Raw genomic sequence first — 27,124 nt, 5'->3', positions numbered from 1 at the left:
TAGGCCAATGAACAAATCACCATAACAAAGTGCCCAAACAATGTCTTCGACATAACCAAGTAGTCTCCAAGTCATTCCAAGTGCTGGTGAACAATATAACCTGCCGGTGAACCAAATACCGGTGACTGTGCATAAGTCACTGACTTGTCGATGAACATAATCAAGAGTCTCCAAGTGCTGATAAATGTTGACAAGTGTTGACATCAATGACAAAACCATATCAACATAACCAAAATACCAACAATCTCCCCCTTTGGCATTGATGGCAACACAAAATGGAAAAACCATCAATTGCCAAAGCAGAAATGCCAAAAATAAAAAACCAACAATCTCCCGAAGAGATCATTAACCAGAAACCAAAATACAGATACAGAGAGTAATAATCTCTCCATCAATTTCTCCCCAAAGTAACAGTCTCTCCCCTAAGGGATAATGTGTTTTTCCATAGATATCTCTCCCCCTTTGACATCAAATGCCAAAGCAATACAAAAACCAGATTCAAATACAAAATACCAACTACTCCCCTTGAGAAGTAGCTCTCCTCATCAAAGCCGGAATAAAAGATTTCTCTGTTAATTCTGCCGGTTGATGACAAACATCAACTGTCTAAGTCTCTACTGGTGGGGGTAGAACCCCAAGCTGTTCTCTGAGATATTCAAAAGTCTCCTTAGGCAAAGGCTTAGTAAAAATATATGCAATCTGCTCTTTAGTATTCACATAAACCAATTTCACTTCTTTTGCTTCAACATTCTCTTTTAGAAAATTGAATTTGATAGAAACATGTTTAGTTTTTGAGTGAAATACCGGATTCTTTGATATATCAATTGCTGCCATATTATCACAATAAATAGTTATAGGTTCCTTGCATTTTCCCTTTATGTCCTTCAACATTTGTTTAATCCATGATACCTGTGTGCAATTAGTTGCTGCTGCAACATATTCTGATTCAGCTATTGATAAACATGTGCAACTTTGTTTCTTGCTCAACCAAGAAATTAATCTGCTACCAAGAAAAAATGCTCCACCAATGGTACTTTTTCTGTCATCTACATCTCCTGCCCAATTTGCATCTGTGTATGCACATAAATCAAAGTTTTCATCTCTAGGATACCATAAGCCAAGATTTGTAGTGCCTTGTAGGTACCGGAAAATCCTTTCTACTGCTGATTCATGATTTCCTTAGGATTACTCTGAAATCTTGAGACAATACATACTGCATTCATAATATTAGGTCTTGTTTGTGTCAAATACAAGAAACCTCCTATCATAGACTTGTATCTAGTCGAATTAACAGGTGTTGATTCATCCTTCAATGATAATTTATCAGTTGTAGTCATAGGTGTGCTTACCGGTTTAGAGTTTTCCATGCCAAATTTCTCTAGTAATTCCTTCAAGTACTTAGATTGACATAAGAATATACCTTTATCAGTTTGTGAAATCTGCAATCCTAAAAAGAATTTTATCTCCCCAATCATAGACATTTCAAATTCTTGCTGCATTTTATTAGAAAAGTCTTTACATAATCCATCTTCTCCTCCAAAGATTATATCATCAACAAAAACTTCAATAACCAAGATGTCATCATTAGTCACTTTGTAGTATAGATTGTTGTCTGCATTACCTTTAGTAAAACCAATCTTCAAAATATATTTGTCCAATCTAGCATACCAAGCTCTAGGAGCTTGCTTTAGTCCATACAAAGCTTTCCTTAACCTGCAAACCATATCTTTGTCATCTGTCAATGAAAATCCATCAGGTTGTTCAATATAAACTTCTTCTTCAAGATCTCCATTTAGAAATTCACATTTAACATCCATTTGATATACTTTATAGTTCTTGTGGGCTGCAAAAGCCAAGAATAATTCGATTGCCTCAATTCTAGCTACCGGTGCAAAGGTTTCATTATAATCAACTCCTTCTTTCTGTGAATATCCCTTACACACTAATCTTGCTTTGTTTCTGATTACCTTGCCATCTTCATTAAGTTTATTTCTGAATACCCATTTAGTTCCAATTACATTTGTCTTTAGGCCAGGGAACTAATGTCCATGTATTGTTCTTTTCAATTTGTTCCAATTCATCTTCCATAGTTTTAATCCAATATTTATCTTCACATGCCTCATTAATTGATGCTGGTTCAATTTGAGAAATAAGACATACCTTTTCATTTGCCAATCTTCCTCTAGTCATAACTCCTTGATACTTGTTTCCAATTATCAGATCTTCAGAGTGGTTCAATCTTACATACCGGGGTGTTTTTTTACTTGCTGTTGTTCTTCAGTGACTGTTGAATCCTCAAATGATGCCGGTGTAACTGGATCAACATTCTGTACCGGTGTACTCATTGTAGGTTCGTTTGTTATTATCTCTATTGCCGGTTCAGAGTCCATGTACCTTGAATTTCCTCTAAACTGTTCATCAATCTTCACATTTGCACTCTCAACAATTTTCTGCAATCTCTTGTTAAAACATCTATATGCCTTGCTCTAAGATGAATAACCAAGAAATATTCCTTCATCACTTCTAGGATCAAATTTGTCAATATACTTATCTCTTTTAATATAGCATTATATCCAAATATTCTGAAATATTTAAGAGTAGGAGTATTGCCAAACCATAGTTCATGAGGGGTCTTACCGGTTTCATCTTTGATGTGAACTCTGTTGAATGTGTAAACTGTTGTATTCATTGCTTCTCTCCAATATATATGAGGTAGGTTAGCTTCTGATATCATGCTTCTAGCTGCATCCAAGATAGTTTTGTTTTTCCTTTCCACAACTCCATTCTGCTAGGGTGTCCGGGGTGTTGATAACTGTTTTCTGATCCCATTCACTTCACAGAATGTATTAAATTCCTTAGATGTGAGTTCACCTCCTTGATATGATCTCAAACATTTGATTTTCTTACCGGTTTCATTCTCTACCATCACCTTGAATAGTTTGAATTTCCCAAAAGCTTCTGATTTCTTCCTGAGAAAAGTAACCCAACACATTCTAGAATAGTCATCAATGATTAGGATAAAATACCTATCTCCTTGTAAACTTCTAGTTCTTGCTGGACCACATAAATCAGTATTAATTAAGTCAAGAGCATTATTGGATTTATCTAGTATACTCTTAAAAGATGCTCTAACTTGCTTTCCAAATTGACATTCCTTACATACCGGATTGTGAGGTTTAACAATCTTAGGTAAATCTCTTACTGCCTTAGTGAATCAGTTGTCCAATAAATTCAAACCAAAATTATCTTAACCAAAACTTAATGCTTAATACCGGTAAACCAAACTTTATGTTGGTAGACAGTTTTATCAGTTAATTGTAGTACCGGTAAAGATTAATGCATGAAACAGAAAAACAATAACATCCACAACACATAACACAGATATTTGTACGTGGAAACCTTGTAAGGGGAAAAACCATGGTGGGAAGCCTTGCCCACAATCACATGATACTACTGCAGATGGTATGTGTACAATATGGAGTCTGCACATGCAAAAAGGCCAGCTACCTAGAGCTCACTGCTCAATCACAAAATGGGAGTCACACTGACTACAATTGGATGGTTAAATCGAATGATAATGTACTGCTCAAAATAACATCTTCATATGTTGGATTCAGTACCGGTTTAGCTCTAATATGCCGCCTTCAAACCTTCCTTCAATCTTGAATGATGTATGCGTGTATAGCTCTACTTATATTCGCATATACCTTATTACAATCCTTTTTCCAATTCCATATCAATCTCACAAATGAGATCTTACATTTATACCATAAGCTAAGACCAATTGAGTAGGTCGGCTCACTAAAGTACATTAAAATCATTTACAAATGAATCAATATCTGATGCATCATGTCGGTTCAATGCATTTACAATAATAACAAATCATCTTCATAACGTGTCGTGCTGATCTGGAATAGATATGCTTGCCGGTGCATAACCTAGACCTATTTGCCGATAACAGCAAATATGCAAACTCGAATAGACCTATGAACAAATCACCATAACAAAGTGTCCAAACAATGTCTTCGACATAACCAAGTAGTCTCCAAGTCATTCCAAGTGCCGGTGAACCAAATATCAATGACTGTGCATAAGTCACTGACTTGCCGGTGAACATAATCAAGAGTTTCCAAGTGTTGATAAATGTTGACAAGTGTTGACATCAATGACAAAACCATATCAACATATCCAAAATACCAACAGATCAAACATGTTGAAGAAATCCTTTTGGCACGTAAACATGTAGTCTTGGAACTTGAACAAAACAACAAGAACAAATGACCGTTAAATCCTACTGAACGGATTGTGTGTGGTTACTGTGAAGAGCAAGTGCTATGAGTTGTGATGAGAAACCGAATAGATGAACAAACTAGAATGTAAATAGAGTGAGCCGTATAGATCATTTTGCATGACAATGATGAAACTAGCTGATTTACTAATCTGTGATGAGTTATTGAGAAATAGAGTCTTGGCCGACATGAAAGAAAAAGGATAGCACATATCAATTTATGAAAACATGCACTTAAAAAGGTTGATAACGGATTGATGATGCTGTGGAGAAGAGAGGCAGAAGTTGAAAAGTAGAGTGTGTGCTGAATTGATACATCAAGCAAGACTGAAGAGGAGAACAAATAGACTTACAAAATACATGTATAACAGGGTAATGTCCCTGCTAAGTTCTGATATAAAATCCTAATATTTATCACTCAAACAGTTCATCAAACAATTGGTTATCATGGTTTAATTTTGTGTTTTCAGTTTCATATTGGCTTCAAAGACATTCAAAGGCAACTACTTCATGTATAATGAGTCACAGCAATAACGTAATACCATAGAAATACTTCTAAACAACATCTACAACATATCAAGGGGAAATCAGGCTCATATATGAGACAGAACTCCTTGCTGTCATTTAGTCAAACACCTGGCATACATCTCAGAATGCTATCAAATTAATGTAGTCCCATGTCAAGCTTAATCCCTTCTTACAATATGCTGACAATAACCAATTACAAGGACAGATTTACATGACTAGATCTCAGACTTTCTGAGGACTCAAGTCTGATATAAATTCACTCTTTCACCATTACAAACAAATGAGATGAGAAAAAGAGAACCTGGTATGTTGCCAAGATAGACGTTGGAGGTAGCAAACACATCTCAATCATGAAGGCTTCCAATGGGCAGATTCAAACCCAGGTATATGCCGTCCCTGCTACTGCTGATGAAGGTCTGCAAACTGCAGTCTATGGTTTCAGTAACTCCAAACTGATCGGATTCTCCTTGTTATGACAGCGCCTAACCCCCAAGAGAGGTTCCAAGCTTCATGTGCAATTAACAGTGAAAATCGAAGGACATAATGGCCACGGACCTGCTTCTGATCAGACTGACAGTATACTCCAATTTTGACCCCCAAACCCTTGCAAATCGTTTTAAAAGGTATTGTCCTCCACTGCTATTAATTTTGGAATGATCAAAAGTAGAAATTGAAGCACCTGGGAGGTAGTGTGAATAAGATTGTGGTGACCAAAGTCTGCAACAGGTTGATGTCAGCCCTCAATCACTTCGATTTGCTTCCAGCCAATGATGATAAATATCGCCTTAATGCTTTTAGGACATTCGCTGTCTAAAATGGCACAATGGGTGCTTTCCCAATACAAGGCGATCTCTTCAAAATCTACAAGTCTGAAGCACAGCAGAGATCTGATATAAGAATCTCCTTATGCTCAATATGGAAAGCTGAATGCTCTCCACTCCTTTGCAACCCTTCAGAGGGTCTTTCACCTCCTCAGTTATGCTGACCAAAGGGAGGTATCCTTCCCCAAGATCTTCTGTGGACAACCTGTGTCTCCACAACTCAACAAGAGATAACATAAACGATTGATGCCCAACATGTGTTTCCCCTCTTCTATTTATTCATTACATAATACGTCACAATCACCTTCTAGAAGATAAGGTTAGGTACACTTTATATTATTTAATTAAACATGTTATTTTAATCTACCTTTAATTTATTAATTAAATAAAATTTACATGTCTCCTGATACATGTTATCTCTTTATAACATCAAAATATCAAATAATAAAGAGATGTGAAGTCACCAATCACCGCCATGTCGACCCCATAAACAACTCCTTGGCCTATGAGGGTCAAATATAGGCCAACCTCGACACAAGTGCATGTGCTAAGGAGAAGGGGACATTACAGTAATGATTTGTATTTTTTAATCATGTTTAGTCTAAGTGGGTGTTCAGAATAAGAATTGTAGTTCCTTCAATTTGTAGCTTCAAAATCAGGGGTTGGTGCTCCTTTGGATTGATATCCATAAAAGTTTAGGGATTGGTGTTTCTTTGAGTTGGTGCTCATAAAATTGTGATCAGATCTTCTTTGTGAGGTTGGATTAGGACAGTAGATCCTAGCAACTATTCTCATGGAGGTTTTTCCCACATTGGGTTTTCCTCGTATAATTGGTGTTGTGGTTGTGCTCTTGTGTTTCTATGGTTTAATGTTTTAATTTGCTTTTAAGTTTTAGAAATGGAGTTTAGTGTGATCCACTGACTCATCGAGCCCTCTCAGTGGATAGTAGTGTTCCTATAGGACATGACACCTCTTTTCTAGTACACCTTATTTTCTTTTGTTCACCTTCTTCAAGCAATTAGGTGCTCAATAAATTTGTCAGAGAGGACTTTTATTGTTTCTACATCCAAGTTACCTAGACCTTTCTCTTTGAATTTTGTCATTCCCAAACTAGGATTTTACACTAAGCATCTCTTACAGGTTGCTAATAGGACTATTTTCTAATTTAGCTATTTGCAAGATTAGTGGTTTCATGGCTTGAGGATTCTCCTTGAACAGTTGTGTATGCTCCCATCAACTTTGGATTGAGATGAACTACCATAAATGACAAAGTGAAAGGGGTCTACACCTTTGTTCGTTCCAATGGGTTTAGACCACGTAGCATTTTGTTTTTAAATGTCTAATCTAGTATGAAATTCATGTGCAATACCATTACTTACATAGAGATTTGAGAGGCTCTTTATCTACTTTTTTCTACTACCCTAATCAAAGATACTTGGCCCTCTTTCTTTGTGATATCCCTCACCACTTTTAGGCATAGATTTCTTCATGGAGGGCTAAGATTTACCAGATTGATTCCTCTATTCTTCCAGCCAGTCACTAATCTTCGAGGTGTTAAGTGCTCTCTAGACACTATAGGAGTGCTCATTCTTGGGGTCACTACAACTAATACTCCTCAATAAACCAGTCATCATTTTAATTTCTAATAGTTGCAGATCTTTCTCTTCTCAATATCATGGACCTTCTAAAAGCAACTTTTAGATCACTAAAAACTTGCAAAACATAATCGTAAATGTAATCCTACCTATCATTCCTCACTAATAACTACATTCCTACTCATTGGACAAGGCTGCAATTTTTGGTCTTCGACCAAACCTAGGGGAGGACCCTGCTTCACATGGAGTTATTTAACTTTATGAAGATAATACTGGAACATAAGACATTTGCATGGCGACAATACCACCACATACGTTGGTTTTGTGGTTGCATCACTTTTATGGGTGTTCTATTTGTGGCATGCTGGTAATGGTTATGGCTAGACAGTAAAGCCAATGTTGGTGGATGCATATGTGAGATGATAGTTTCATCATAATGTTTGTGGCAGTTTTGTCCAAGTTAGAATGAAAAGAATAGTAGTTGTTGGAAATGATGTCTTTTTATATTTTAAAATGATTAGAATTCTTGTTTGATTAATTTTTGCAGGTTTGGCTATGTGCATCCTAGATTCGTTATTCTTGGTTGAGTGTTCTGCAGAGTAGTAGCATATAAGTGCAGTATAGAAGAGTGTGCATTAAAGCAAATTGGAGCATAGAATTGGATACTATTGATATGCTTTTGGTGGCCTTGGAAGCCATAAGATGGTAATAAGCTTGTCGTATTGCAAGAGGATGGTGGGAAGAGAAACTAAGGCCTTCCTTTTCCATAATTTTCACACATAAGTTTTCTTTAGAGTAAAATCCTTCTTGTACAATCTACATTAGTTAGAGTGCTTAAACTAGTCATGTCTATAATGAATACTGCTGATTTTACCCAACTTTTCACCTTTCCCTTCTCAGTAGTTTTGTCAAACAGTTTGTGTGTTCCCCAAAATGTAAAGATGTGTAGCACAGTTTTGTGTTTTAGATGTGAATAAACTTTCTTTCAACAAAGTCAATGTATGACCCAAGAACAAATAATCTAATCTTGAAGATACAACAGCAGATTTGAATATTAAAAACCTTGGCATTTGATGTCTGAAATTGTTGATGAAAAATAACTCTCAACACTCAACATGCTAACCTTCATTACAGCAATAGCAATAACAGCACTTTAGTAAAGAAATTCTCACCCAGCTTATGAACTTCAATATACTTCACCCACACATATGGGTCTGCAATGGAACAATTCCTTCAATGGCAAGTTTAACACTTGGGAAACCACACAACTATACTCAGCAATACCACAATGGAAATCTGATTTTAAACCCTTGTAATCTCTGTTAGAGAAGTCTGCAGTGAGTATTTGATGATTTTCAGTCCAACACGCAGTCCTGAAGCTGAAAGTATTGGTACATTTGATAGAAAAGTGGTAAAAATACCCATCCCAAAGACAACCTTCATCTTCATGTCAACAAGCAACAGTAAATTCAACTCATACATATCCCATGTGCCTGAAAGTTCAGCATAAACCCTCACATCTAGCGAGTACATGGTCTTTCATTTAATACTTGATTGCCCAACTCAGAAATAAGCCTCAAGTCCAACCAAGAAGCAAAGAGCTAAGGAAAAAGAAGATAAAATAACTCAGGAATAAAGTGTTCCAGATTACTTGCTTACACAATATCAAGTTGACCCACTATTCTTTAACCTAGCTCCTAGAACATATGTCAACCAAAACAGAAACTTCACGCTCAGCAGTGAGTATCAACTCAACTCAATCAGGATGTCCTCGCCTTAATCATTGTATCAAAATAGCCCAAACCAAAATTAAATCACCCAACACTTGGATTTCTATTCAAACATGGGCATCCATGTCTTTCTAGGCAAAATTCTACCTACTGAAACAATAAACTCTGAAATTTGTCTTCGAATAAGACTTTGGTAAATCTTGAAACCTCAACTTTTGAATCCACTGTGAAATCTGAGTGACTTTGCTAAGTCACCAACTAGGCTAGATCTTCCACCACCAAAGTTGTGTTGAATACAAGATTGCACTGAGAGGGGGGGGTGAATCAGTGATTTCCAATTTCCTAACCGCTTAATATTAAGAGTGATTACCGGTTATCAAACCTAATGCCAAGATAACTTACTAGTAAGACAAAACAAGACAACTCAATGCAACCAGACAAGGCGCATCACATAACATCGGTATATACGAGGAAAACCCAAGATTGGAAAAACCTCGGTGAGAAATGCTGTTGGAGTCTACTACTCCAATCCAGCCTCACAATAAACACACTGGTTACAACATTTAGGGCACCAACCCCCGATTTTAGAGCACCAACCCAAGGAGCACCCACCCTTGCACTGATCTCCAACTCAGTGATTACAATATCATATATTGAAACAAAAGTAATATCCTTGTTACAAATGAACTTTGTAACTCTCACACATGTCTGTCCACCGGTTCACCTCTGTACAAGTCTCTGCGGATTCTCTGCTCACCTTCTCTCCGCTGCAACCTTACCGGTTCAACCTCTGTTTCTTCTCTGCCGGTACTCTGCTCTCTGCTCACTGCCGGTTCACAGCTTGCTAGTTATTCCCCTTGCCGGTTTAAACCTTGCTCTGATCTTCTCTGTGTCTTCTCTGCAGGTTCACTCTTTTTTGATTCCTTTGCCGGTTCACACCACTGTCAGGCTTAATGATAGTCTGCCAGTTACCTTACCCTTGCCAGTTGAACTCTTCTAACCGATTCTCTCTCACGCACTCAGTCTCCTCTGTGATTGTCGATGGGCACTTGACTGATTAACTTTCTGGTTTCACTCTCTTCACTAGCTTCACTCACTCTCGTGCAGCAGCAACAGATCTGGACTTCGATCTACATATTTATCCCAAGCATTCCAGCCAAAACGACATTCAAACTTTTGGCGCTAGGGTTCCTTCATCGACCTCGAGGCAAACTAAATCCAATCAGATCTCTTTCCAGAGATCGACCACTTGCAACGGATCAAACAAACTCCGCCAATCCCGCTGCGTCCAGAACACATTTTCCATATTTGGCAAACACGGCAACCTGCATTGAGAAAATAAAATTCTAGTCTAAGTGAGGAAGGTGAAACCATGCAAGTCTTGAAAAAATAACTTAAGTGGACACCATCAGAGAACAATGTTTCGCTGTTATTATCTCGAAACTTATCGCAACAATTTCATACAAGTCTCCCTCCTTCACTACTAGGCGCAATTTTCCCTTTTCACATCTTTCCAAGGCGGGAGAGATTTGGCATTCCATTCCAAGCATGGGTGCTATTTGTTAGGTGCCAAGGAATTTCAACATTTTCTCCATTTCTAAGGCATCTTGAGTTTAGTGCCTTCCTCCAATCTAAGGTGCTATTTCACCTTTGGCATGGAATTCACTCTTTTTTCCATCTCTTCATGCACATCTCTTTTTGGCACCCTTCCGTGTCTCATGGCGATATTTCATCATAGGGGAGGAATTCATGATTTAGAGGATTTTCCTTCACTGCCCCTCTTTAGCGCTCTCCCTAAGTGTTGGGTTGTTTTATTGATGATGAGGAGGGATTCACTATTTTTCCTTCCTTCCATGACACTTCAAATTTGGTGCCCTCCTGAATGCTTGGGCGACATTTCTCTTAGGTGGAGGAATTTGATGTGTTCTACCAATATGTCTTTCTCCTTTCTTATACTTGAAGTTATATTTCATATATATTGGCAGGATGTTTGAGAGTGGTTTCAGGTCCCTAGGAATCATAATGCAAATTCTGAATTTTGGAAGATCTTTCAAATTTTCACACTTAGTGAAATTTCAGGCCATTTTCGGATTAGGATGACATTGATGGATTGATGTGAATTTCCAGACTTGGATGATTTTGCGTGCTTTCCTCTTCTAGAATAGGAGTTCCATACTTAACCATTTTTTGATCCAACTTGTCTGCCTTCCAACTCTTCCGGATTTAGAAATTATCTCCAGGAACGTCCAGTCTTCAGCGTCTTCAGGGATGAACCTACCAAAATAGATTTTCCCAAATAGTAAGTGTTTCAAAATGTTATGGTTTGGACAAAACTGGTCAGGAAAGCACTTACTAAAAATAGTAAGTTTGATTTTTTTGAAAAAATAGAACAATCCGGGTGGCAGTGAAACTTACTAAAAATAGTAAGTGCTCATAATTCACTCAAATTTTACTGGGAGGTTCCTTGAAGGGTCTTGATCCCAATTCTACATTCAGTTTTTCCAAGAACCTAACAGAAACCCCTAAAATCTAGGACTAAAGACAAAAACCCTAAAACAGCCAAAACAAGCCCTAGACTTAATCAAATTCACTCAAACAAAAAGCAAACTTGATCAATTTAACCCCCAAACACTTGCAAAGCAAAGAGACTGACGAGACTGCTGCGAAAAGACCCAAAAAACAAAGCCAAAAGACCAGAAGGGCCTAAAAAGTAGGGAGTCTCCATTTACAATGGGGCGATGTGTGAAAACGTCACAACAATACCATCTTTAAATCAGGCTGTACCTTTCCTAGGACCAACATGGGGTTTGGGAATGCCATTTCAAATCAGATTAAGACCCTAATCAGGCCTTACCGATCTTGATCACCAGCCGTCCTTCTTTAATTAACAAGTTCTATCTTTCTAGCTGGATGTTTGGGGTGTTGTGTTGCCTAGCAACCCTAGGGGTTTGGACTGGGGTCTGTTTAGTATATTAATTTGATGCAAATAATAATTGTGCTTTTGGTGAAGTTATTATCTTTAGTATTAGGAGCTGTTTAATTTCATTTTTCCAGCATTCATTTCCTTGACATGCAAAAATATAAAAAAAATTCATAAATGTAAAGACAAAAAAAATAAATTTAAATGACAAACTCCACTAAAAAATATCCAGATCAGGGTGGGATATTTCATTTTGCCACATTGAAGGTAAGGTCATGCTTGAAGTACATTTCTAGGCACAAAAAAACCTAGTATTTGGGATCTACTAAAGGTGGATGTGCCATGTATGCATGGGCAATGACTAGAGCCCATTTTCTTAACAAAGCAAGAGCAATGTTTGCTTGTGCGCTCACCCTCTCCAATTTCTTCTTATCCAATAATGCAATAAATACTATCATCTCTTGCTTACCTCTTTTGGTGCACTTGGACATGCCTTGGCATGAAGATTAGGAATCAGTGCAAGATGGTTTTTGAGGTGGTTAATGCATCCATTAACCTTCTTTGTGCACTACATACAAATCACAATGCCCACTATCGGTCATATTATGACATGTTTCTAAGAGAGGTCATAGCTTGTAGGGGGTTTAGTTCCAATGGAATGGCTTTCCAAACCTTTTGTAGAGTTGGATGCCCATGTATACTAACTTGGCACATTGCTGAAAACAAAAAAATAATGATTGATAAAATACAACAATTTTTAAATGAAAAAAATCATTTAAAATTTAATGCACTCGAAAAATTGAAATTAAATATGTGATAATATGGTAATTAAATAGTAACCAAGTTAATAAATTTGATATTAAAAACATGTTTTTACCCTGAAACATAGTTCCATGAAGTTTCTTGATTGGGGGATGGGTTTCTTGGATGGGGGGATCTAGGGCCTAAGATTGGGGACAATATGGGGAGGGTGACAAGGTGGCAACAAAAATATATATTCTTGAAAATTAGTTATTAAAAATGCATAACTTAAAATTATAAATGAAACTTTGGAAAATAAGTAAACAAAAACTAATAAATGAAACTTTGGAAAATAAGTAAACAAAAACTAATAAATGAAACTTTGGAAAATAAGTAAACAAAAACTACTAAATATTCAACAATGATTGCATTGAACAATATTAATGAAAATGTGGAATTTGGAATTTATGTTATATTCAAAATTTCACAAATGGTGGTTACAATGTTTCATAACGACAAAATAATCTCAATTGATGCCTCTAATCACATCGAAATTCTTCATCACTAGAATTGCTAGACTCTACTTGCTCAACCTCCTCCAAACAAATTTCTACTAGCCTTGTCCATGTAGTATCATCATCAATTTGTGTTGGCTCTTCTAGCTCTACATACCATAAGGATGTTGCCCTTTCCTTGTACATAATTGTGTTATGGTCAATGAGATGCAAGGTACAATATACAACGACAAGCTTCTTCATGCTCCGAGAGGTAAGCTTTTCCCTCTTAATGGAGTGAATGAAGCTAAACCAATTCCTTTGATCAATAGAAGAACTAGAAACCTAGGATAGGAAACAAATGGCTCAAGAGGTAGTCAAAGAAGTAGACGTATGCATAGTCCACCACATAATTGGGTCCTCTTGTGCTATAGTATCTCTATCTATCTTGGCTTTCTTAGATTATTCCCTAAGAGACAAATTTGTTAACTAAGTATGCATGATTCTTCCATTTGTATAATCATACATCTTTTGAATAGCTCTCATGAAATTTGCCTTCACCTGAACATTCTATATAGGTGTAATTTTTCGTTAGTTCCATCACACATCTTTTTTCGTTTTTCCTTGTTCTTAACCTTTGTTAAATAAGAATTTCACTTTTTTTCTTTCTAGTTGCACAAGGGATAGAACTAGAGGATACACAAATGTTAGATGTTTAGTTTAAAAAAAATTTAAATTCTTAAATAATAAAATATTGTTGTTATAAAAGTAATTTTTTAAAAATTTGGCCATTATTCATTTGTAAAACTAAAATAATGAATCTAAATTGAAATTCGCAACAATGTAAACTGTAAGCTCCTAAATTAATTATTAAATTTATCAACTAAAATTAGTAATTACTAATTAGTTACTAAATTAAACAATGATTTCTAAAAAATGTCATCAAGCAAGTCTACCTTGAGGCATTGAATAATGATTTCAATCCCTATATTCAACGGTGGATGGATGTCACTCTTCATCTCACTATTCCTCAATCCTAATGCTTTCACTTGCAATCTTTCTCACTCGAAGAGTTGTTGCAACTCAACTTTGTTGTTGAAACTTTGGAGTGAGTTGGAATGAGGCTTGGATGCCTATTTATAAGTTTTTTTTTAAGTGTCTAGGGTTGCGATGGGACCCATTGGCAAATAGGGTAAGGCTTGTTGCACACATTTCATAAAAACTTTTTTGATTAAAAAAAGAACTTCTGCGTCTGTCTACCATGGGTGACGCTTGGAAGTCTCTAGGAGATTTGGGAGACTCTTGAGAGTCCCTTGGACATCTTTAGGTTACCCCAGTGTTCCCAAGATGCCCCCAAAAAGGGGTATGTCTTGGAAATGCCCCCTCTGAAGAAGGATATCTTGAAAACATTCCAAGTCTCCGGTGGTGGTGCTAGGACAATGGGGAAATATCCCCTCCAAGTTTTTGCATCCCAGGGATGCCTCTATCCTACAAACATGGGGATTTTTTTGGGGATGGGGGATGCGACCCATAGATTCACATAAAATTGTGTAAATGTAAATCAGCAAGAAAAATTACATAAATTGAATTCAATGCAGTAAAAATTGTAACTTTTACATGCTAGAAAATTAGAAATATTTATATGCTTTGAAAAAAGATGGAACTAACCTGCAAATGTGAAATTCCAGAAAATCATTCTTCGAATCCCCTAAAAAGTCCTTGCAATTTACTCTACAATGCTCTGTTGCTGGTTTGTGTGTTTAACCTGAGTTGACAGGGTTTATAAAGCCACAAATACACATTTTTGAGGTGTCTGATTGATGCTTTTGGCAGGTGGTGCAAATTGTATGGTCTGACTAAGTAACTATTGAGTGAGTACTTGCCTGAAAAACAAAAGATCTCCCCTAGAAACTGACTATACCATGAAAATGCTCAGCCAGGCCAAAAAATGGTAAGTACTCAGTTACTCACTGAGCTGTTTAACTCTGCTCCAAAATACCTTTGCTCATAACTATTATAAGCTAAGTTACCGGTTCCAGTTCGGATTCGGGTACAGATTCGCAGATTCGGCAAAAAAAAAAATTTCTTGGGTACGGGTACGGGTTCGTCCGGACATATATATATATAAAGTCCGTACATATATATATATATATATATATTTTAATTTTTTAATTTTATATATATATATATATATATTAATATTATATATATATGTTCAAACTTCAAACATCAAAATTATATATGTTCACTGTTCAAACATACAAATATGAAACATACAATGTAACTTTCCCATACAATGATACATAAATGATAACAGATAAATCATAAATCATAAATCCATAATTGCCAATGCCAATAAATATTCTGATATTGATATATCGTAAATGTAATATCATATTCATAATTTGCAAAAAAGATAATATTCAAGTTTCAAGTTTCTCACACCTTCGTAGTCATCACCGTCGAAGAAAAATACTAAAACTAAGAAACCTGACTGTAGAGAAAAAATCTTCAAAAATGCAAGTAGAATGAGTTGAATGCATGTTTTGATGCATGAAATGCATCATAAAGGGGCAGATTAGGGTTTAGATGTTAAAATAGGATTAAAAAATTTGATTTTTAATTGTTTTTATTTGTTTTCTAACCCGTGGGCCCCGTTTTTGGGAACCCACGGGCTTGGGTTCACCCGGGTCCTCCTTAGTTCGACCTGGGTCCCACCCGGGTCCTGCCCAGGCAGCTGGGTTCCCTGTGGGTTCTGCAGGGAACCCAGCCGCCTGGGCAGGACCCAGGTGGGGCCCAGGTCGAACCAGGCTCAGACCAGGACTGGGCATGAACTAGGACCAGGACCTGGGCATTTTAGGGAAGAACCGGTAACTGAGATTATAAGTCATGACTCATATTTCTAGTCCTTGTTGTTCTGTCATAACAAAATCCCATATGTATGCTCTTGCATTGGTAGTTATGGAAAATGCCTAGAATAGTTTCTCTGCAGATCTGCTATGTTACTTCGAAATTTTTTGGTTCCTCCCTCTGCCGAATTGTTTTTAGTACAGTGGTTTCCCTTTCGATACCCCATGGCATTTATCTTGGCTTTGAATTTATAATTTTTGTACTTTTAAATAACATGTCTATTTTAACTTTTTCAGAAAACAGAAAACTACTATATGATTAACAATTGTTTATTTCTTCCATCTGGCCTATTTTCTACTTATATATATGTTTTCAGGCTGAGTTCATGGGCGGGCAATTGCGTTGTGGTGATAATGTTACCGTCCGTAAGGTTGGAGACTCAACCCAAAAGGTACTATGATTATGTTTGGTGCTTGTATTTTCTGAAACACTTTCCATGTTTCTATTCTGAGCATTTGATTTATATGTTTAACAGACTGGAATCCAGCAAGTAGTCATTGACGGCCCTTTATCTGAAGAATACTTCAAAATACGTGAATATTTATACTCCGAATTTTATGTCCTCTAGTATGTGGTGAAGTATTTATGGCAGAACAAGGTGGTCAAGCTTTGGACCTTTTTAAGTTTGGGGCTTGAATTTCATTTCCATTTGTAAACAAGCCAACTTTCATAGTCATGATACTCTTTTCGAGTTACCAAGTACTCATGATTTGGACTTTCTGCAAAAGCGAAGAGTCAATTCTTTGTGGAGTTTCTCAAAGTTTTCTGCAAGTCCTGAATCTAGTATTGCTATCCATCATAATGAGTTCTTGTGCCCAAGCTGCATGACTATACTCCATAGCATCTTTGCATTGCAATTTCACTAAGATGGAGGACCCCACATCTATAGAGGGGGATTTAATGTTCTGGAGTTAGCTTTAGAGCAATGTCAAGATCTTGGACCTTCCAACATCCAACATTAGTCCTCTCGCAGACTTTTGGCTAAGTAGATACAGCTGTGTACATCCAAGTTTGCTTTTTATATTTTTGTCATGTACTTTATACTTATGGTGTTACCGGCACTCTAGATTCTAGAGATCATAGATTGTAACTCTGACATTTAGATAACATATGTAACATTTTGGAATTGGCAGTTGAGAAAAATTAAACTGTATTCAGTTAATATACCATAAATTTACATGTTACAGATGATGCTTTTTCACATATTTAGTACAAGTTCTGTTATCTTTTGTCTTAACTATATTTTGCATGAAATGAAAAAAATCTGCTCTACTTGATCTTTCTTGTCTCCTGTTCTTGCCTCATTTTTAATCGGTGAACATTCCTATTCTGAGTTAATACCAAGTATGAGTGTGCCTACTATGTCAGGTTTAGCTATCTGACAGAAATTCCACAATGCAAAAAGTTTGGATGTGATTTATTTAAAGAATACAAATACCATTTGAGAACAGAGACTACAAAGTTGGTAAAATAAGCATATGCTGTGTTATGATTCATTTTTCTTGTGTTTTTTGACAAGCAACAAAAATACCAAAATTCTATTATTCACAAACACAAAATCTAATTATGCACATTATAACATAAAAATATTTTAAAATTTGATATGATTGCAAGTGACAGTAGCTCTCCTTTGTCTAAACATCTTCAAAAGCAAGATCTTATATGATTTGTGTCTATGGAATGAGGCAACTATAAGGGCTTTCCAACTATTTTAACAAATGTGCTGTTATTATACATTATATTTGTATAAACCAGGTTCGAGGCATGTCTGCTTGGTTTAGCACAAACCACTGGCTTTGAGACTTTACCAAACTTGTCAAATGTACACTTTTGTAGGTTAGGCATTGGGCTGTGGAAGGAGATCAAGGCATGATTGTCATGGAAGGGGAGGACAATGAGGATGCTTGGCATAATTTTAAACATTTAGAGTGGGAAGAGTTTCAGTAAGCTAATACAAGTGAATGAATTCTTTGGTTGAAACATTATGGAAAAGGTTTAGATCATTGAAATGGGTGCATTAAACAATTAATTTTATATTTAATAAAAAGTGGTTTGATTGTTATGTTTTGAGGTTGGAATTTGTGAGGTCCAAATCTAACCACTATGTATTATAGTAAGATAGTGATCATTTTATTGTAAGGATGTGTTGTGTTGTAAACACTAACGCCCCATTGAAAATAGTGACCCCCACTTTTTCTAGCAAGATCATTTTATTGTTAGGATGTGTTGTGCTGTAAACACACACACCCCATTGCAAACAGGGATCTCCACTTTTTCGCTTGCTAGATTAGCATTTTGTCTTAGCTTGGCAATAGTTTTAGTCTTTAACCTTTCTTTATGAGAAAGGTTTTTGTCTTGTCAATTTGGAAAGGAGTGTGTTGATCCGTCCTTGAGATGACTTAGAGTGCAAAAGTTTGTCTTTAGGGTGTGATCAAGTCAGGATTCAAGATTTGAGTCTGAAAGTTATGAATAGGTGTCAAGACTGAGGATTGATGGATGAATTGTGAGAAGTGTCAAACTTGTCCAAATTGTTAAAAGTTGTCATAGTTGTCAAAAATGCAAAAAATGTTGCAAAAGTTGTGAGGAAGATTGAAATTATGGAAGTGTCAAGTGTTGAGGAATGATGAGATGTTTGAGATTTCAATGTCTTTGCAAGGAGAATTCCTTGTCCGACCTTGTCAAAAAGGAAAACTAAGGAATTTTTGTGAAAATCCTTGGACAAAAATATAAAATTCAAGTGCAATCTTTGTGTGGTATGAAATTTTGAAATAAAAAATTAATGTCCAACTCTCATTGTGGATTAGCAAAACAAAAGTTGATTTTTTCTTACAAAATACACAAATTTCACTTAAAATTTCCTCACAAAGCATTATTTTCATGTCAAGGTGTTTTTAGCGCCTCACATCCCCTAAGAACTTCATCCTAGTGCTCAATTACCCTTGCACTACCCATTTTAGTGCTAATCACTTGGAAATTCCTTGAGAGGATGATTCTAGCACTCCATGTTCAAGGACATCATGTCCCTAGTGCTTGGGTGTCCTTCACTCAACCTACCTAGCACCTTGATATTTTGGATCATCCTTTGTAAATTGTACCTAGGTTGAAATGTTTCCTAACTCAATGGAGCAAACAATCAAGGAATTTTTTGTCTTCATGTTGTTTGCATCCTTCATTCTAGAACTATAAGTTCCATGTGACCTATATTCCAAGACAACCCCATTTTAGTGCCCACCTATCCAAGGAATTCATGGAAGTGCTCTCCATTTTATCTTTATTGACCTCTCAAACCCACCTTGCATGTTCTTACTTCCCAAGGAATTGCGCTCATCATATGTCCCCATTGTCTCCTTAATTATGCCCTTCCATTTGTCCCTCTCCTCACCTTAAACCCGGCCAACAACACTTGTCTCTATCCATCATCAAATTTTGACCTTTGTTTGTACTTAAAAAGTATGAAAACCAAAATGATGGACTCCGAGGACTCTCCCGCCTTCGCAAATTTTTTGAACCCCATCAGCTTGCCGGCATTCACTGATCCTCCTGCTCTGGGGATTGCTTCCTCAAGCACCGATGATGGTGTGTTGGTTGTCATTGGGTCGTTCCCCCACCCCCCCTTACGATTTCTGTAACTCTTTCAGCCACTCCCCCACCCCCTCCCGTGGGTGTTGCAGGTCTCAGAGGTCTTGCTACTACTGGCGTGGGCATTGAGGATGTGATTGCTAATGTCGCGGTCCCTCCTAGACCTCCTCTTTCTAGTGGAAGAAGCTTTGCTTGGGTGGCCATAGCCGCTGCTCATCCTCCTAAGGGGATTCAACCTCTTACTTGTGCCAAATCCTCCCCTATGGTGGTTTGTGGACAGGATGTGGTGGATAATATTGATTTCTATCAACATCGTGGATTGGTGTGCAGATTTGCTAGACTTTGGCCTTCCCTTCCAGACCTCCATCGTTGGGTGTGGGTCTTGGAAGCCTCTGGTTGCACATAACATTGAGCTCTATCCTTGTGCTAAGGGGTTTTTATTGCTAACTTTATTTCTTTTTCGAAAAGAGATTTGGTGTTGAGTAAGTTGTGGGCTTGGGGAGATCACTCTCTTTCTGTGAAGCCCTAGACAACTTCCTTCACTTGCCTTACTGAACCACTTAATGAGCTTCCAGTTCGAGTTCGCCTTCTTTATCTTCCTCTCCATTTTTGGGAGCTTTCTTGCTACGAAGCCATTGGCAACTCCATTGGCCACATCTTCTATGGACCACTCTACTTTTGCTTGCATTTTAATTGACATTGACATCTCTTCGCCTCTCTCAAGAGATGTGTTTCTAATGGTTGGGGATGTGCCATGGACACAACCATTAGACTATGAGGGCCTCCCCTTTCGTTGTCGGAAATGCTTCTCAACAGACCATCTTGCTTCAAACTGTTCTATTCCTCGTCATAAGGGTGCTACTACTTGGTGGAAGAGCGCTATTGCAGATCACTTGACAGTCACGGTTGGCCCCTCTCTGTTGCAGATGCTCCTGCAGATCCTCTCACTTCTAGTGTTTTGGCCTCTGCCAAGGCCCCCACTCTTGTTCTATAGCCTCGTTCTACTTTTGTTGAATCTGCTTTTGATGTTGTTCTGTCGCTGACACCTTCTGCTGCTATGCTACAACAACCTGCTTCCATGATGAATCTCTTTGTTACGGGGACATCCCTGCCCTATCCTTCTCTTGTAGATCCTTGAAATAGTATTGCCTAGACCATTGTTTGTTGTAGGCAGAAAGGGAAGTCATCCCCCCTATGGCAAAACCCTATGTGTCAAAGCTTGGGAGATTCTCCCCCTCCTTGAGCTGGGTTTTGGGTTTTTGGCTTGACAGGTTTTTCTTTTCGCTTGTCTTGTTGTGGAAGTAACATTATGGCTAGTCTTTGTTTTGTCTTCGTAGTTGCGATTAATGTGTTGTTAATGTGCAACTACTAGGTATTTGTTTGGCTTTATGCCCTCTAGACTGTTGTATTTGGGGACACCACCTTTGTTTTGCTACTCTTAATGTCAAAAACAAGTATGAAATCCTGCCTAGGATGAGTGAATAAGAGAGGTTGGCTTAGGTTAAGTCCTTCACAAAACGTGTGAAGGCGGGAATGAAATGTAAAGTGTGTCAAATTATGACCAAAGCTAAAGTGTGAATTATACCTTGAGGCAAAGCAGAGTTAATTAATTGCAAGTGATGAATGTGTTGAGAAGTGGTGTGCTCAACTCCTATTTATACAATCAAGGCAAAGGGTGTATTTACTAGATGGCTGACTTAAAGAAAATAAATAAAATCTTGCCAAAATTCACTCAAGGTGAAAGAGACAACCGACATCGGAGGTAATTTCTAATTAATTACTAATAATTTGTAATGTCCATGTTTGGGTTTTACCTCAATTTAGTCCTTCACAATCGATGCTATCAATTTTCCTCTTCAAGTTGCTCTGTATTATATGTTTCATATATTAACCAATGGCAAGTGTTGCCTTAAGTATGTTCTCATCCTCTTAAAATTGTTGCTCTATACTTTGTTTCTCATAATACATAACTGGAATACATTTTGATGCATCAATGACAAACTTCTTGATGGTAATCGATGCCTCTGATATGTGACTTAAGATTAGGCGTTTTGAGCATGAAGAGGCTATGCCTCTATTTGACTGATATGTATGATTTGTCTTTGTATTCCTATTGTCTCACTTGATGCTATCTCTGCTTGATTGCTCTTTGTTCATGCATCTCAGCATTGTAGATGGGTGGATCACTTGAGCGTCTTTCAGTCTGAAAACAAATATCCCCGACAATCCTCCTTGCTGAATTGATAGTAATGCCTTATTATACCGTTGCATTTGAAAAGATAAGTCATGATGCAGGGGCACGCTCATGTCTCTTCATAATTACTTTCTAATCGCACCATTCCATGATAATTTATCTCTAACTTGTAATCGATGTTAACACTATTTAGTTTTGTGTTAGTTTTAGATATCTATCCAATCCCCACCGATATGATTGAATATGATATCAGTCGATGACTTCTATTGTTATCTGTTGTTAGCTGATCTCGCAATCCTTATCTTGTTGTGATCGCTATCATTTAGATCGATAAAACTTAGTCAACATTGCTCTAGTTCGTCATCGCTCTCTTAAATCAATTCTCATGATCATATCCAATACCTTGATATAAGATGATATCTCTTTCTTTTCATATTAGATCGCCAACTAATCATTATTCCCATTGTGTAAACCATATCCGTCATTCATTGCCTTAATAGATCGGGCTTATGTCTTAAACAAATTAATCAGTGTTTACCATAAGTCCCTTGGCCATCGAAGCTTGCTTCTTTTAATTAAATTATTTGTTATTTCTCAACTAAATCCACTGCCTTCGATTATCAAGGAATTGATATATATTATCGTTGCTTTATAGAGTCACCATCAAGGAGTTGATCATAATATACTATTGCTGCTATATACTGTCATTTCTTATTGAATTTCCATCAACCGAGTAATTTAAAAATAATTTTTTACTATCTTTGATATGGTCAACAAGGGTATATAATACCCTTCATTTGATTATCAAATTTTTACTGCAATTTTGTCTCCTTAGAGACCTCACAAAATTAAAGAAGTTCTAGCGATGTACAGTCCAAGTTTGGGGACATTACATAATTTAAGAGCTAGGTCAGTCGTGTGTGGGAATTACAAATTACAATAATATACCTCCCGGGGGGGGCGGAGTCCTTCTTTCAATACCCTCTACGTCTCCTACTCCATCCCTTTGATACCCACATCCCGCTGCTCTCAACTTGCACCAAGCGAATGTACAAAGCACACTCGCCAACATCTCTTCAAACTACAACAAAATGGAGGAACGCCATGCAGGAGCATGCTGCACCTCCACATATCATTTTGGACGACCTCTTAACACCTGGCGCCTGATAGCTATTAAACCCAGACATTCAGCAAATATAGCTCATTTTGAGGGGAGGCCCGGGAGGCAATAATAGCCTTCCTCCTCTATAGATTGGGGGCATGACAGTTGGTATGGCCCGGAACTACTATTGTTGAAGGTCCCTTCACTTCAAATGGTATTCCCCCAACTACCCTACCATCGGGCAGGTTGAGGACGAAACATTTCCCTATGATTACAGGGGTCGGTTCCTAACCCACCACAGTAGATAGATCATGCTGCTTCACAATGAGTAATATTTCCATGCACTGCTAACTAGCATCTTCCACCCAGGCCCACCTAGGCTTGCCACTCAACCTACTTATTTAAACTTGAGAATTCTATTTTAAACTTGAGAATGCTATTTTAAACTTGAGAATGCTATAAGAGGGAGACCAAGTTTTTCATTTTAAACATCAATCAAAAGCAATTCAATGCGAATGTTCAAGGAGCAGGCTTGAGTGAATACGGTGCAGATCTGAGGCAAATTACTTCAGATTTTCAAGCAATCATCTGGCACATTGGGCGAATTTATAGATCTGACATTGGAGCGAATTTGTGAAGCCTGATTTGGAGTGCACTTGGAAGCATTTGCACCAGTTTTTGAGGAGAATTAATTGAATTTTATCAGCAGGCCTAATTCAAATTTGTAGATCAAACCTAAGGGAACAGTTCTCTAACAGTAAGTGGTACATTTCAAGAGGTTTTAATGGTCATTTGTAGACATGGAAGGTTTTAAGATTGCATGCTTAGTAGGGTATCGATATAACTTTTATTTATTCCATGGTGTTTTGATACACAATCTCTTTATCTTTTCAGGTTTGATGCAACCAATGGGGTGCATGGAGTGTAGAAAGAGAAATTTCACAATACAACATATGGGACTACTCTTCAACATGTTTGAGGATGATATAAATGCATAAAGGAGGATCAACTCAAGGAGATCAAATTCAAAACAAGCAGATAAGGCTTGGAAGTAGATTGTTCCACGAAAGGAGAACTCATGAATGTGAAAGAAGGCAACATCAAAATCAAACCTTGCTCTACAATGACCTTGGATTTCCTTTGGATATCCAAGATCAAAGGATAGATGATGATAAAGAGGAATTTCACAACATGAAAGAGGATTGTGTTCAAGATGAAGTACTCTACAAGATGATCAATGCAAGACAACAATGCGAAGATGAGGACAACATTCACCATTCAAGAAGAAATCCAAGATAAATGGAACGTGGAAAATGATTTCACAACATCAAGTTTTACACTTGATTAAGATGAAGATGAAAGAACTAAACAATGCAAGAAGGTCCAAGAGAGTACAACATGAAGTCAAGAACTACACCAAGGAAAGATAAACTCCCAAACATGAGAACGAAATTCTATCAAAGTTAGAACCTTGATCATCAAGATGATGCAATTTGGGAATATGAACCATCACATCAAGCAATTGGATGATGTTGAGTATCAAGAGATATTGCTAGGGATATGTGTAAAGTCGAGGTGGCACCTGATCATCATCAACCAATTCAATCATGCCAATTCAACATGTTTCGGTGCATTGAACCTAACTCATCAAAAGAGGACATGTGACGTGACAATATTCTTCAATGTATCTAACCTCATTTCTCATTGGCTTGAATTCAAGGGAAGGACATGTGTCCAAATTGTTGCAAGGGTTTTTTATTGAATTATCTCAGCCATTGATTTCAAATCAATCCTAGCCCTTCATTTGTAATCAAGACCTCTAAATAAGGCTTTGCCTTCTCATTTGTAAATGTTAAGAGTTGATAATTAGAGAGTAAAAGTAGGAGGAGGAGGAGGAGACTGAGGATTGTTGCCAAGGCTATGTTGGAATAAACATATGATTTCATTGAAAGTATGGTGGATTTTTATGTTTGTTTCAACATGTTGCATGGTTTTTACTTCTCAAATTTAGATTTATTTACATGGAGTTGATTAGTTGAATGGAAGATATTATTGTTCATTGATGGTGGAGCCTAAATGTTCATACCATATGGAATTTGTTGATTGCAAGTTGCAGTGCTTCGCTACTTTGAACTCAATTGAAAGCTTAACTTCTTCAATTTCTCTATGCTCGTTGTTTACAGTGTTGATGTGCATAAGTGATATGAAAATCATTTGTATACCCTTAGGAGATTGCACCATCTTTGTGCAATTGTTTCCTTGTGGTGAAGGAAAGCTTGGTTTGGTTTCGCTAAGTCATCAATAGTTTCTTGCATTGTTAGAAAAAGATTAGATCTCTGAACTTTAAACTTTTGCATTTTATTTCAAAGATCTTTCGTAGAGTTAGTTGGAGAGCCTTATTGCAAAATCATGCCATTTTAAGGAAAACGAATTGATAAAGTCCTAGAACGATTGTGTAAGTCCCCTTGTGTTACCATCAATTGTCACATAAAATCATTATGTCTCTAATGCTCTGCAAAAAGGGCAGGTGTTAGATCAAAACTTGTGGTAGTATAACACACAAACAACAAGAAACAAGTATTAAGGTTAGTGTTATTCAACCAAAGATCAACCTAAGCAAGCATATCAAAAGAGACACCAAGAACAAAGTAAAACATTTAACTATGAATGTAAATGCAAGAAGACATCTCCAAATGCCTTCTACCATACTCTTGGCTCCTTCTCCTTTGTTCCTCTCCTCTCCAAGTTTCAAACTAGTGTAGCTCTCAGCAGCTTTTTGCACTATGGATGCTTATGGAGGTTTGAGATTGAAGTATTTGCTCTAAATGTGAATAAAAAGCTAATACTATGCTATTGATACTAAAATGATTTATTTTAACCAAAATGACAAGATATTAGTAGTTTATGCTAAATGCTCTCTAGAATTCACTATAGCTTAAATGCATGCAAATTTTCAGGATCTGGATTATGAAGAAATGGGCTCTATTTATAGGAAAAATGGAGCAATGGATGGTTGAGATTGAGTAATCTCAACAAGGGTCAGGATTGAAAGATATCAAATCCATGTGAGGGCTTTCAACCCAATCCCAGGATGACAAGTGTCAATGTGAGATAGGTTGAAAGGAGAGGGAATAAGCATTAAATGTTTGACATGACCTTGGAAGTTAAGGTCAAGGTTAATTGAATGGATAAATTCTTTATTCAAAGAATAAAGCTTTTATCCAATGGATAAACTCTTGTGCAAAGGCAAAAGGGATAAACATGGTCAAAGCAATAAATGTTTGAGGAGACACATGAGTGCAAGTTGAAATAACCATAAACGGTTATGTAAGAGCCATTAATGGTTATGTAAGAGCCATTAGTGGTTTTGGAAGACTTTGGAGGTTAAATTGTCAAACACACAAAGCATTAAATGTTTTTCAAAGACTTTGAAGTCTTTGAGAAGTGACTCCATGTTGCTTAGGAATGTGACAATAATTAGGGGATGGATTAGGTTAATTAGGAAGGGGTTAGAAGAATCTAGAAGAGGATTAGATTTGCAAGTGGGTGAGGGAAAATAGGATTTTTATTTAAAATAAATTAATTTATTTCAATAAATGTGTGCAAGTTGCATTTGTAGGAAAATGCAAGTGGGGGGATAAATGATTTAAATAAATGTTCTATTTAATTTATTTAAAAGAGGAAAAGGGGATTAAATTAAATAAATATAATTTATTTATTTATTTGATTGTGAATTTAGTATAATGAATTAATTAGAATAAATTGAATAATTTATTTAATTAATAGGAGAATGTTTGAAGATGAATTAATTAAATGTTAATTTAATTAACTATTGGCTAGTGTATTTTTAATCAAATAAATAACAAATATTCATTTAATTAAATTGGACAGATTTATGTGACTACATTTGCCCCTCTTTGAGACGGTGCGGTTTATCGCGTCGTTTCAAAGAATGAAAAATAGGTGTAAAAAAATATGCCCCATAAATGTTAATTTAGTGGGTGGTATGCCCCCTCGAGAGATGGGCCGAAAAATTTTGAAAAATCGGGCAATCTCTTGAAAAAGAAAGAAAATTGGCAGGGTGGTAGAAGAGAAGAAGTTAGTAATGCGGGTGAAAAATAGTAGAAATCGGAGGTAAAATGGAGAAATGGGAGGCTCCGGAAGTGTACGGGGACCACGACGGTGAGCGGGGGAAAGTTACGGTGACTGCAAAGGGTTTAAA

The 27,124-nt window shown here is 36.9% G+C and overlaps 1 protein-coding gene across 1 annotated transcript in view; it reads left to right on the top strand.

Moving 5' to 3' along the window:
* The window catches only part of LOC131037321 (cleavage and polyadenylation specificity factor subunit 2), a 152,529-nt gene extending 135,301 nt beyond the window's left edge, over nt 1–17,228 (top strand). Inside the window, exons 17-18 of the mRNA XM_057969426.2 lie at nt 16,344–16,418; nt 16,503–17,228. Coding sequence (XP_057825409.2) covers nt 16,344–16,418; nt 16,503–16,595 — 168 coding nt within the window. The 3' untranslated portion in view covers nt 16,596–17,228. The remainder of the gene's footprint in view (nt 1–16,343; nt 16,419–16,502) is intronic.
* Nucleotides 17,229–27,124: the final 9,896 nt, after the last annotated feature.

The sequence above is a fragment of the Cryptomeria japonica genome, chromosome 3 (genome assembly GCF_030272615.1).
Source record: "Cryptomeria japonica chromosome 3, Sugi_1.0, whole genome shotgun sequence".
NCBI lineage: Eukaryota > Viridiplantae > Streptophyta > Pinopsida > Cupressales > Cupressaceae > Cryptomeria > Cryptomeria japonica.
Note: the sequence above shows the minus strand (reverse complement) of the source record. Positions and strands in the feature narration are given on the sequence as shown.